A 14280-nucleotide genomic window follows, 5' to 3' on the forward strand; every position below is an offset into this window, starting at 1 on the left:
CCACAGAAAATTATGAGACAAATAAAGAAGTCAAGAAAAGAGCTGAGCTGCATTGGAACTAAGGATGGGAGGCTATGCTATGAAAACATCATCGTTCTGGAAATGTGGATGGAATACATGAAGGAACTTTTTCACGATTTTGAAAAATTAGGACATATAGACATCAAAAGAGGAGAAGAAAAAGCAACACATTTTACAATATGGGAACTAGAAAGAACATTAAAAAGCATAAACTGAGGAAAAGCGGCTGGGGAGGATGGTATTGCAATTGAAATGCTAGAATGCCTTTTTAAACATACATACCAGGAGAATTTCTGGAGGACTTCAAGAGGTCAGTCTTTGTTCCTCTACCAAAGGTGGTTAATGCTAGAGAATGTGAACAACTGCAAACTATAAGCTTGATAAGCCACACACTTAGTTTTGTTGAAAATTGTTGGCACATAAATACCTCTCCATCTGGAGACAGAATTAGTAGTAGTCAGTTTGGTTTCTGTCCAGGAATAGGCAAGAGGGAGGCAATCTTTGCCCTGAGGATCTTTTGTGAGCATGGAAGAAGTGCGAAAGGAAATTTTATATGTGGAATTTGATAAATTCCAACATGACAAGATTATTCTTACTCTTGAAGAATGTAATATTAACTCTCATATAGATATACAATTAATAAAAAGCTATACTGGAGACAGAAAACCGCAATCCAAATTAACTATGAACTATGAGTATTGCAGTTTCAGGTGCCCATCAAGGTTGCTTTTTAGTTCCACAACTATTTAACATATATGTAAAAGTTATAATGAGGGAAAGTTTAGAAAACACCAACCAGGGCATCATGTCAATGGCATATACATCAACAACATAAGATATGCTAATGACCTAGTTTGCATTGCTTCAACTAAGGAAGAACTTCAGAACTTGTGTATTACTGTAAACAGTGTCAGCAAGAAATACAGAATGAGGATCAACATTAGGAAGAGAGGGTCTTATAATAAGTGAGCACAAGGTAGGCAATGGTTGAATGATGGAATAAGTGAATAGGTTCCCGTATTTAGGGAGTCTAATAACAAGAAACAGAAGAGATGATGAAGAACAACTTCCAAAGACTTCTGTGTTGTTGAAGGTTAAAAGTGCATATTTGCACTTGATTGCTGAAGTGCTACATATGGTCAGCTCTCCTGTACGGATGTGAGAGACAGATGCTTAAAAAGGACACTTGGAGGAGACTCAGAACATTCAGGTTTTGGTGTAATAGAAAAATGTTAAAAATTAGCTGGATAACTAAAACTACAAATGAAGAAGTGCTGAGAAGGATAAATTTTAAAAGAGTACAATTACTTATGACCCTAGATAAAAGAATAACCTCTTTTTTGGACACATAGCTTGCCGATCACAAAGTGACATGTTTCCAGCACTCATGACATCAGGAAAGATCACAGGCAAACCAGGAAGAGGAAGAAAGAGTGCCAGTTATGTCAGAAATGTCATGAGGCGGACTGATATCCAAAGGAGAGTGGAAGTTTTCCAACACTGTTGCAACTTCAAAAGATGGAAGGTGATGGTTGATAATGTCCACATCAGAGATGTCATTTGAAGAAGACAACACAATTACTGCAGCTGAATACCCCAGGGCAATGTGTGATGAGTCCAGTCTGTCTCCACTTCTCATAAAAACCTTAAATCTAAAATGTATAATGTCTTACAGAGATGTAAGAATTCCTTGCTAAGTAATTTAAGAGATTATCTGAATATGACTTATAAATTGAATATGCTTTGACCTGTTAATAAAGGCAAACTCTGGAACACTTAATTGTTTACTGCTATTAGTTGCAGTAGTAGTAGTAGTTAATGTAAACAGCATTAAATATGTTGTTGACACTATACAGGCAAATAAGATACAGACAATTTTCATCTCAATTGTAAAACTCATTCTCACCAGTGTAAGTGATATCAGATTGTGACTTGTAGTCACTGCCACAAGGAGTTTCCAGTCCAGGTTGCATAAGACTTAATATGATGGAAGAAGAGAAGACACCAGACACACGGTTGGGGATGAGTGCAAGGGGGAGCTTAACTTAAAAATCAGAATTCAAAAGTGTGTTGCTTTTTACCAGCCATTGTGGCTGCTTTAGTTACACCATTAAGAAGAATAAAGGGGCATCTTGACTAGTGAAAGAGGAGCATATGATTTTTAATAAAAAATAAGCCCAACCCAGGCTTCATGTCTCTCTAATGGGCAGAACTCTTAACAGTGGACTGGAATATTTCTGATGTCTGAGGTACTCAAATACATCACATTATAAAAGGGAGTGAAGTCACAAATTCTATTCTAAACCCAGATCACAGATTTTGTTTTGACTCATCTCTAAAAGAATATGATACTTTTGCAAAGTAGAGTCTCTCTTTTAATACACAGAGTAGAGAATATAATACATTGATTTAGCCAGCAAATATTTACAATTTTGTGTGCATTAAAAAATAGAAAATGTACCCTCACAATCTGTCTTTGGATATTCAAAAGACTGATTCAGATGCTGAATCTGTATGTGCTTTAAACCTTGAGTCTGAACAGAATCCATGCCTTGCCCCTACCTTGGAATCTTCTTTCTAGTACCCCCTCCTAAGAGATGAGACCTCTGCAGTCTAGTTCCTTGGACCAGTGCTGATTCCCCAAACTTCCCCAAAGTTTAAACACACTCTCTGCCAGAACTCCGTCAGTTTGGGCATTCTGAATCCACTGGTTAACTGTTCAAGGGCACATGATAGGTATAGTACATCAGTGGTTCTCAAAGCCAGTTCGCTGCTTGTTCAGGGAAAGCCCGTGGCGGGCTGGACCAGTTTGTTTGCCTGCCACGTCCGCAGGTTCGGCCGATTGCAGCTCCCACTGGCCGCGGTTTGCCACTCCAGGCCAATGGGGGCTGCGGGAAGCAGTGCGGGGCAAGGAACATGCTGGCTGCCCTTCCTGCAGCCTCTATTGGCCTGGAGCGGCAAACCGTGGCCAGTGGGAGCTGCAATCGGCCGAACCTGCGGACGCGGCAGGTAAACAAACTGGTCCAGCCCACCACGAGTTTTCCCTGAACAAGCGGCAGACCGGCTTTGAGAACCACTGTACTACATAACACACGCAGACTCGGAAAAAAATTGCTCTTTACTTAATAGCATGAAAAATACACAAATCTATACAAAAATAATAAACCCTAAACACATTTCCCTGCCTCAGTTTCCACACCACTACAAAGCATTCTTTACACTGGGATCAGAGGCATCTGGGGCATCCTGGACCCTTCTGCTGCTGATAACTTTGAACTGCTCTGAAACATGGAGCCTCTCTCTCTAGATCAGCATTTTTCAAACTTCGGGTCATGACCCAGTACTGGGTCACGACCCAGTACTGGATCGCAGCATGTCAGGCATTGAGTCATTTTGGTCAGGACTCCTGACGGGGACATTAAAAGTCCCATCGGCGGTGCTGCCTGGCTAAGGCAGGCTAGCGCCTACCTGTCTCGACACCACACTGTGCCCCAGAAGCGGCCAGCAGTGGGTCCGACTTCTAGGCAGGGGGGCCACGGGGCTCCACATGCTGCCCTGGCCCTGAGCACTGGTTTCCGGCCAATGGGAACTGAGCGGGGTGGGGTGCAGTTCCTGCAGGCGAGAGTCCCTAGCCCCACCACCCTGCCACAGGGCAGAAGCCCCAAGCCCTGATAGGTGCGTCTGGCTCTGGAACTTCTGAAGATTATCGTATGTGGCTTGGAGGGTCAGTAAGTTTGGCCACCCCTGCCATAAGTGGTATTTTTCAGAGATAAGTGGCTTTGAGGCCATATCTGAAGGTGTTAACCAAAGTGGTATCAGTTATTCATTGGAACCAGACAATATACGTACCATGTTTTATTCCCAAAATCACAGTCACATAAGGATGAACAATGTCTACATACTTTGAATGGAATGTAAGCATTAACCTTTTATCTGGACAGGCTTTCTCCCCGGCTCTTTATTTTTTTATGCTGATAGAATGAGAGGTCAAGCAGTTACTGCACAGACAATTTCTGGATGGATTAATTCCTGTATTACCATGGCAAACACCTCTCTGCCACAAAGACTGTTGGTTCGGTCAATGAACGCTCATGCTACGTTGGTGGCTTTTCTAAAGGATGTTTGAATACTGGATGTTTATAGGGCTGCCACTTGGTCCTCTGTGCCTTCATTCATCATCATATCATCACAACTGCTTCAAAGATTGATGCAAATTTTGGGAAGGCCATGTTTAAGTAGACACTGAGCCCCACCACCTAACGGTACTCGCTTGTGAGTCACCTGAGTGGAACATACTTGTGCAACCGCTTGAAGAAGAAATAAGACAGATAAGTAACCTCTTCAGCTGTTGTTCTTAGAGATGCTATAGTATACAGGTATTCCAGGACCCATCCCCCTGGATCCCGTTTTGCTATGTTTCGATGTGAAGGATCTGAGGCCAAGTTAGGGCATTGCCACCTTTGTATAACCTTGGCAGGGGCCACGGCAGTGTGCAAGGCACATATGCTGCTCTGACTGGTTCTGCTGCAGAAAACTCTCTGGCTCTGGCACACTAGACACATACATCCCTGAGTGGAATACATGTGTGCAATCACATCTCAAAGAACAACAAAACGGGCAAGTAACCATTTTTTTATAACTGTCTTTCAGAAGTCATGCTTTTTAAGCAAAAGCGTCCACAGAGATAATGTTTTTTCTTTATTTTCTTTGTCTTGTTTTTGTTTGTTGGTCTATTTAAACGTTACCAAAGTCTCTAGACCCAAAGTTTTTCTGTTATTTGTATTAAGATGAAGTTTATTCAGTGAAAGTTAGCACTGTTTAGTTCACTTTGAGTGTCATCCTTTCTTATATGCTTTAATGGCCAGACTTGCAAATGTCATCAGATGCTGTTCTCAATGAGAGCTGTTGGACGCTGAGCTCTTTTGAAAATCTGGCCCTTAATCTTCAAGGGCATGATCCTTCAAGGTGCTCAGCACCTCCTGTGTGATGCCAAGTGCCCTCAACTCCCATTTAATTAAGGGGGAGCACCTTGAAGAATCAGGACCCACACCACTTTACAGGCATTGGTTAATACTAACCTCACTCCTGTCAAGTAGGTACTGTTAATGTTTTTGTCCTTACTGTAAAAGGATAATGCTCGTGGTAGGTCACATTTATCTGTTAAACAGAGTCTCTGTATGGCCTTTGTCACCATTGTGTCTGTGCACCATGTAAGGAGTTTGCATTAGAGCTGGGAATTCATAGTTGTATGCTCAGATCGTGACACTCGCTCTCTTTTTAAACTACACTCAGTCTCCAGATAATTAAATGTAATACAAATAGTTGCATTAAAACAGTAGTAATACCTGTAGTTTTGAATTGTACTGCATAGCCAATTAATCTGTTTTTATTTCAGTGTCCCCTCACATGGCAGAGTAAGTGGGAAGGCCCAGATGATCCTTTACAATACCTCAGAGGGCTTGTAGCTCGAGCACTTGCTATCCAGGTAAAGTAGAAGACTCAGTTAACTTCAGAACATTACTGCTTTTTATACCACAATATACTGTGTACTTCTCTATAGTAGGACTTTCCAAGCTGCTGTCTGAGAGAGATTTAGAACTTGTGTGTAAATAATTAAATGTTAAAAACCATAAACATGGAGGTACAACATAAGGACCTCAAATTTTTGTCCCAGTAAACCCTGAAACTTTATTTTCGGAGTGCAGTAACATTGCTGTTCACTTTTACAGCAGTTTTAACTTGACCTGAATTTCAATCAAAGTTTTAACTCAGGATCTGTGGAGAAGGAAGGAAGATCTTTGTTTTTCTTGCTGTCTTTGTAGAACTCCTGTTGTTTTTCTAAATGCCATGCTCTCTGAAATAAAACTGAACTTTTATATGTAGAAAGGATGGTCCCTTATGAGACTTCATATATAGTTGCCAGTGAAACTAGGGTATGGTTTGATATACAGTTTTACCACATTCTTGAAAAATAGTCAACTTTTATGTTTGAAGGTGGCGTTCCTATGTTAGAATGCAAATTAAAATTCCTTCATACTCTGAGAACTAGGTGAATGAGCTGCGGGAAAGGAGTCCGGGACAGGAGGATAAAAAAGTAAAATTAGACAATCATATCAAAGCATGAAATAGATTTCACAACCCAATAATATTTTTTTTAAATGCAGTGAGTTTCTGAAGACACACTGTTTTATTCCATGGAATAGGGTGGATGATTACATCTGTTTGTCCTAGGTGTGTTCCTGAATGTATTACTTAGTTGCAAATTTGTCTTTAATTTCTGTGCTACTTGCTCTGAGAGAAACAGCAAGGAAAAGATATAATTGGACAATAAATGCTGTTCTTCAGTCTGTTGAATTAATGCTTGTTATGAGGTGACTTCAGAGAATTTGTTTTCTAAAGGACTGTACCATATGGTCTAGCATGTATTTGAAATGGCACATGGCTGTGGAGAAGTGCCTTCAGACTAAAATGCTAACATGAATTACTCCACTTTCATGTCTCAGGCAAAAAGCAGATATGGCTGTTGTCTGTTCAGGTAGCAGATGACTGAGATATCATTTATTTAGGAGGAGCAATGTAAAAATTAGATTAAAATCTGTAAGTCTAAGAAAATAGAAATATATGTGTGTACGCAGGTATGTATGGTTATGTATATTTATGCGTATACCTGGAGAAAAGCATCTTCCCACTGTCAGTAATTATTGCCTGTCTTGTTTTGCAATTTAGAGATATTGTATAAATCTCCGGCAGAATGTTTACTATTACTCATACTCCATAAGTTTTTTTGATACATTATTCTTGTTGTCTAGACGGTTGGTATGTTTAGGCATTGTTGCTTTTGTTCAAACACTTCATAAGGCTAGGTAGGGCATTAACAATATTGTTTATAGTTAGAGCCCCATGCTTTCTGGAAGTCTGAAGTAACATGAAATGAAATGAAAAACAATGAATAAAACAAAAGAAAAAGAAAAGCAATTAATAAAATTTAATAAAATGCACTCATCCCACAGCAGCAGCTCCTGTCCTGCAGGGCTGGACCTCACTTCTTGCTCCACGCATTGTGACCTAGCACATGGGGTCGCAGCACTGCTCAGGTTTGGCCTTGCCACTCCTCTGTGATAACAAGGGGGTGGCCAGGCCAAATTTTAGTGAGTGGCTTTGCAACATGGTACACAGGGTTGCAGAGCTGCTTAGATTTGGCCTAGCAACTCCATGATGATAGAAGGATGGCAGAATCAAATTTGAGCTGCCCTGCAACCCCATGCACCAGGTTGCAATGCCCAGAGCAGGAAGCCAGGCCAAGGCCAGAGGTATAGGAACCACCACTGCAGGGTGAGTGTAGGGCAGGCTTGCTCGCCAACACTGTCCATCCTCGGGGCCTGCCCTCCTCATGAGGACAGGATGGGTTTACTCTCAAGCATCCCACCCAGGGACTCCCATCTCCTGGGACAGAACCTAGCCTCCTCCCACGGGGGATAAAACAAAATGAAATGAAATTTAAAAAAAAAAAAAAATGAAAAATTATCAAGATTTTCATGGAGCTCTGTTTATGGTATCTCTGTGTATAATAGCATTGCCTATAGCATTAATAAGCACATTGAGTTATGTTGCATACATTATAAATAACAATCCTAAGAGGAGAAGTGAAATAATACTTATCCAAATGAAGAAACCGACACAGCATATGCTTGGGCATTCATTGATTCCAGTTGTAGCACTCTTGAAATCAATAGTAGTGTTTATATAAAGTTCATTTCCGTATACATTTATTTGTATATGTCATGTCACCTTAATAAGAATTAGCTGCTGATTCATACTTGATGTATCATATTTGATATCTTTTTGCCACCTTCTAATACTGTACGTGAATCTGCTAAGCTATTTGAGCTTCAACCTCTCTTAAATGGCGACAAAAAGTACTAAGGGTATAATTTACAGTTGTATAATTCTGTATACCTTATATTGTTATTCAAACTTATAATAAACGCTTCATAAAATTAAAGGTATAAATCCATATCTTGGCCAAATTCAAGTGAAATTTCTCCTGCAGTTTCAGTTTCTAGTTTACACTGTATTGTGGCTGGACATTTTTGAAAAATACAGGTAGCTGGTGGAGAAAGTATTGCTTTTTGGGAGAGATTTTTCTCAAGTGGTGAACAGATTTAGAAGAATATGCGCCACTGATGTTCAGTAGGGCTTGTGCTTCTTAATCTTATGTGCTTTGGAAAATCCTACCCTTTATGCCTATATAAGTTTTCAATCAGACAGCACTTGGGTATGAAAAGCAATATCATGTATAAAAGTAAGATTGTCTGCCAGATTTTTTTAAAATGAGTCCCAAGATTTGGATGCCTACTTTCACCCTTTTTGAAAAGTGCATAGCAGCAGCTGGTGCCATTGAAGTCACTAGATACATGTACATGAATATTTTTAGGACATGTAACCCCAGCAATTAAACAATCAAATAGAAAATCTTCCAAAGAAAAAGCTGCTTCAGCAAGCAGTTCTTCAAAGAGTGACAAAGCAAAGTAAATATTTCCTTTCTTGTGAGGATTTATTTTATTGAAAGTGCCTCAATAAAATGCAATTGTATATACATTCTTTAATAAAAACAAAGTCTCTTTTGAAACTCTCCCAATAATCATAATGTTAGCATTCCATAATTAATTGTAAACATATTAAGTTGACGAATACAAATTTCAAACATTATGAAAATACTTGAAGCCTTATATAATCCATTCAATAATTCAGGTTTCTTTGAAAACAAAAGTATGGCAAACATTTTCAAAGTTTAAAAGTGGAAATAGTGAAAGAACCTTTCTCCAGCTATCAAACTGAGTTCCTTAGCAGAATATTATCTCTTAAGCTTTTATAACTGTGGTCTGAATGTCTGGGGATATTTTTATACCTATTGTAAAGCACATAAAATGTTCTTCCTTATGTATTTTTGGAGACAAATATTAAGGCCAAGAAAAATGAGGGTAACTGAGTTTGAAGGAGCAGTAGTAGAGTAGAAATAGAAGTTTATTATAATATTGAGAAAACACGGATGGTTTCACTGGCTGTTGTCCCCACCTTTGTCATGTCACCATACAACCTTTCTAATACTAAGTATAGTGTTCTAGGCCAATATTTCTCTAGCTGTTTTTCTCAAACAAACCAGCACATCTCATACTTACAGGATTGCTTTCTAAGTGAAACCAGGTCACACAGTTCTAAAGAAAAGTATCACACTGATATGTTCTTAGATTTCAGTGATGACTGCAGAGAAACCAGAGAAAATTGTACTGACTCTTCTTCCTGTCCCATATCTATTAATATCCTGAACACTGATGGCATGCTTTCTATTATCCGCTTTCATTTAAGTTGTGGGTTAAATTTACCCCGATGAAATTGCATTGAATTAATCCATGATCGCAGGTGATACAGAAACCATAGTCACAAGCATTCAACACTAGTAATCAGTTGACTATTTCAAGGTTATCTTTGCAGTGAACCAGGCTTGAAATGTAATTGTTATATTTAAATGACAGCTAAGAATCCTGTGATGTTGCACTCCATATGATTTTATAAAAATATGCTAATGAGTGTGAATATAATGTAACTGGAATATGCTTAATGCAAAAGGTCTCTTATAAGGTATCATTTCAAGGCTTATAATCTACTGAGGGTGGTCATCCAATTTGTATAAATGTATCATTCTTGAATCTGAAACTAGAAAAATAGAAATATAACTCTGAGGACCTATTGTAATTATGCAAAGTGTGGGCCATTAATGGTGGTTTGGATTCTTGATGGCTCCCATTAACCAGGACAATTGACTATAGGTGGCTCTGTTTACTTGTAAGCCTTCCTGTGAGTCAGGCTGGGAAGAATGAAGGCTTGGGGGTCTCACAGGACATGTGACCATGTCACCTGGTACTGGAATCCATATTAAATCTGGGGCTTTTCCATTTAGAAGTGTGGGGGGGGAGCCAGAGAAACAAAAGATTCCCGCCTTGTGCCTAAGCTGTACAAGGGAGTGGAACACAACAAAGGAGGCGGAAGTCATGAGAAATCCCCTAGCTACCACCTGAGCTGAAACAAGGACTGTACCAGAGGAAAGGATTGGGCCCAGACTAGCAAGGAGTCTAGTCTGTGAAAGAAGCTTATTGGAACATCTCTGAGGGTGAGATTTACCTGCATATAGTTTCCTACTGTATTAGGCTTAGACTTGCATGTTTTTGTTTTATTTTGCTTGACAATTTACTTTGTTCTGTCTGTTATTACTTGGAACCACTTAAATCCTGCTTTTTATATTTAATAAAATCACTTTTTGCTTATTAATTGACCCAGAGCAAGTAATTAATACCTGGGGGAGCAAACAGCTGTGCATATCTCTCTATCAATGTTATAGGGGGTGAACAATTTATGAGTTTACCCTATATAAGCTTTATACAGAGTAAAACGCATTTATTTGGTGTTTAGACCCCATTGGGAACTGGGTATCTGGGTGCTGGAGACAGGAGCACTTCTTAAGTCGTTTTCAGTTAAGTCTGCAGTTTTGGGGGGATGTGGTTCAGACACTGGGTCTGTGTTGGAGCAGACTGGCATGTCTGGCTCAACAAGGCAGGGTTCTGAAGTCCCAAGCTGCCAGGGAAAATGGGCTCAGAGGTCTCATCACATCATGTAGCAGTCCCAAGGGGGTCTCTGTGACCCATCCTGTCACAAATCCCCTTAGAGGAGGGCATAGAGAGAAATACCTTGGAATCTTCCTTTTCTTGGACATGATTAAAAAAGTGTGTGTAGGGAGATTTTATATATATATATATATATATATATATATATATATATAATCCTACAAATGTAGGAGTGGAAGAGACCTTGATAGGTCATTTAGTCAAGTCCCCTGCACTGAGGCAGGACTAAGTTCTAGACCATCCCTGACAGATACTTTGTTTAACTTGTTCTTAAAAGCCTCCAGTGATGGAGATTCCACATTCTCTCTAGGTAATAACTTGCAGTGATTAACTACCCTGACAGTTAGGAAGTTTTTCCTAATGTCTAACTTAAATCTCCCTGGCTGCAATTTAATCTCATTACTTCTTTTCCTGTCCATAGTGTTTAAGAAAAACAATTTATCGCTCTCCTCTTCGTAACAACTTTTCACATACATGAAGACTGTTATCATGTCCCCCAGCAGTCTTCTCTTCTCCAGACTAAACAACCCCTTTTTTTTCAAATCTTTCCTCCAAAGTCTTGTTTTCTAGACCTTTAATCATTTTTGTTGCTCTCCTCTAGACTTTCTTCATTTTGATCACATCTTTCTTGAAGTGTGTGCCCAGTTCTGGACACAATAGTCCGGTTGAGGCCTTATCAGTGCTGAGTAGAGTGGAAAAATTGCTTCTCATGTCTTGCTTACAATACTCCTGCTAATACATGATGTTTGCTTTTTTGCAACAGTGTTACACTGTTGACTCATATGTAGTTTGTGATCCACTATAACCCCCAGATCCTTTTCTGCACTACTCTTTCCTAGATAGTCATTTCTCATTTTGTACTTGTGCAGTTGATTGCATTTGTCTTTGAGTTTCATCCTATTTATTTCAGATCATTTATCCAGCTTTCAAGATCATTTTGAATTCTAATTCTGTTCTTCAAAGTGCTTGTATCCCCTCCCAGCTTGGTATCATCCGTAAACTTTATAAGTATACTCTCTATTTCCATTATCCAAGTTATTTATGAAGATAGTGAATAGAACCGTACCCAGAATAAATCCCTGCAAGACCTCTCTCAGCATGCCCTTCCAGATTTACTGTGTAGTATTCATAACTACTCTCTGAGTACAGTTTTCCAACCAGTTGTGCACCACCTTATAATAGATTAATCTAAGGTATGTTTCTCTGGTTTATTTATGAGAAAGACATGCGAGACCGTATCAAAAGCCTTACCAAAGTCACATCTACTGCTTTTCCCCATCCACAAGACTTGTTACCTTGTCAGAGAAAGTTGGTTTGACATGATCCGTTCTTGACAAATCCCAGTTGACTGTTACTTATCACCTTGTTATCTTCTAGATGCTTACAAATTGATTGTTTGATCATTTGCTTCAATTCCAGATACTTACATTAAGCTGACTGGTCTGTAATTCCCCAGGTTGTCCTTATTCCCCTTTTTATTAGGGCTGTCAATTAATCATGGTTAATGCGTGTAATTAACTCAAAAGAAATTAATGCGCTTTTTTTTAACAAGCGTTAATTGCACACTTCTGGAGACAACTCGGCGGGCGGGGAGGGAAACATGGCTGGTCTTAGGGTTAGGCGAGATGGGCCATCGTCCAGGGTGCTGTGTGCAGGGGGGCATTGCTGCATTCCTCCGGGGCAGGAATGCCCCTTCTCCCGCCTCCCTGCACCACTGCTGCTCCCTCCTTCTCCCACCCCCCTGGAGTCGCCACTGGCTAAGCTGCTCTGTACCCATGCAGAGCAGGGGCAGAGGGGCTGATGTCCCCCTCCCCCTGCCCGTGTACCCAGTTGCCGCAGAGCTGGGGTCAGGGAACAGAGGCAGCCTGTATGCTGCTGTTGCCACCTCAGAAATGAGTGCTACCACCGGCAGCTGCTGCTGGCTGAAAATGCTTTCTGCTTCCTGAGTGCTCTGCTTAAAGAGACAGCACTCCCCCAACACACTCACACACACACTTCCCCCCCCAACAAACACACACCAAGCCAAAATATGAAATGGTGCCCATGGTGAACCAAGAGTGGCCAAAGGGATGTGGATGGCTGTGGGCTCCGGCAAGATGCAGCCCCATGGAGCCTGAAGCCTGCCTTGAGCCGCAAGCTGACTGCTAGGCACCACAACCCACAGCAGCAGCACAGAAGTAATTAACATCCAAAAATATTTAAATAAATGGTATTCTATTATTCTTTAATAGTGCAATTAAAACTGCGAATAATCACAACTATTTTTTTAATCTTGCAGTTAATTGTGATTCATTTTTTTAACCACTTGACTGTCTTACTTTTTATAAATAAGTACTGAATTTGCCCTTTTCCATTCCCTGGGATCTCTGCCATCCTCTACAAGTTCTCAAAGACAATTGCTAATTCCTTAAGCATTCCAGGATGTATTTCATCAGGCCCTCCCAACCTGAAGACAGATATCTAACTTGTGTGAGGCTTTGTCTACACTAACACTTCTGTCGGCAAAACTTTTGTCGGTCACAGGTGTGAATAAAATACCACCCTGACCTAAGTTCCCTGTAAGCTCCATGGCCCGCTGTGCAGCTGCTCAGGGAACCCCCCAAGCCAACCTGCCGTGGCTGGGGGAAGGGCATGCCATAGGCATCAACTTCCCCTCTAGCCGGTGGGTGCAGTCTTTATCATTAATATAACTCCCAGGCAAAATTATTCATATATATCAGGGATCACAGGGGGAGGAGGCAATTCCAAGAAGGTTCCTAATACCAACCTTCCAACAGTGTCTGGCTTAGTTTTCTGACAACAGTATCTAATTATTGTTCTCATAAATACATGTGAAAAAGAAAGTGAGATATTTTTATATCATAGTTAATTATAAGAGATCAAACAGTGTAATAACCATCTTAATTACCGGTAAATTAGAGAGTCTGTCAGAACAGGTATACTCCAAATGTATACTATTACAATGCATGTCACTTTTTTCTTATTTGATCCTATCTGCTGATGTATTTTTCTAGGTTTTTTTGCCCAAATAATGTTAATGTTTCCATTAATGCTTTGTTTTACATTTCATCCTGTCAGTCTTCCATTATAGAAGCTTAAGACTTCCACTTTCTCAATTTAACATGGTTGCTATTGTCACTGCAACAGAAATCCATGTTACGTTATTGTTTGGCAGATTCAGATCCTTATGACTAACTGGCACAGTTCTGGTGAGGGCTGTATGATCGTTCCCAGGACAAAAGAGAAGACCTGGCATTGTTTATTCTAATAGGAACATAATTTATGGCTTGTATACAATATGTTTGCTGTCAAACTGGGATAACATATCAAGTGGGGTTCCACAGGGATCTGTCCTGAATCCAGTATGAGTCAATATTTTCATTAATGGCTTGAATGATGGAGTGGAGAGTAAGCTTATAAGATTTGCAGATGACATCAAGCTGAGAGGGGTTGCAAGCACGTTGGAGGACAGGATTAAAATTCAAGATGATCTTGATAAATTGGAGAATTGGTCTGAAATCAGTAAGATTAAATTCAGTAAAGACAAGGACAAAATACTACCCTGAGAAAGGAAAAGTGA

The 14280-nt window shown here is 40.0% G+C and overlaps 1 protein-coding gene across 2 annotated transcripts in view; it reads left to right on the forward strand.

Annotated features, from left to right (window-relative positions):
- Positions 1–14280, forward strand: part of DYNC2H1 (dynein cytoplasmic 2 heavy chain 1) — a 397803-nt gene that overhangs the window by 322961 nt on the left and 60562 nt on the right. For both annotated transcript variants that reach the window (XM_077805779.1, XM_077805787.1), the window contains exon 85: positions 5417–5506. In XM_077805779.1, the coding sequence (XP_077661905.1) occupies positions 5417–5506 (90 nt within the window). The remainder of the gene's footprint in view (positions 1–5416; positions 5507–14280) is intronic.

Source organism: Eretmochelys imbricata, chromosome 1 (genome assembly GCF_965152235.1).
Source record: "Eretmochelys imbricata isolate rEreImb1 chromosome 1, rEreImb1.hap1, whole genome shotgun sequence".
Lineage (NCBI taxonomy): Eukaryota > Metazoa > Chordata > Testudines > Cheloniidae > Eretmochelys > Eretmochelys imbricata.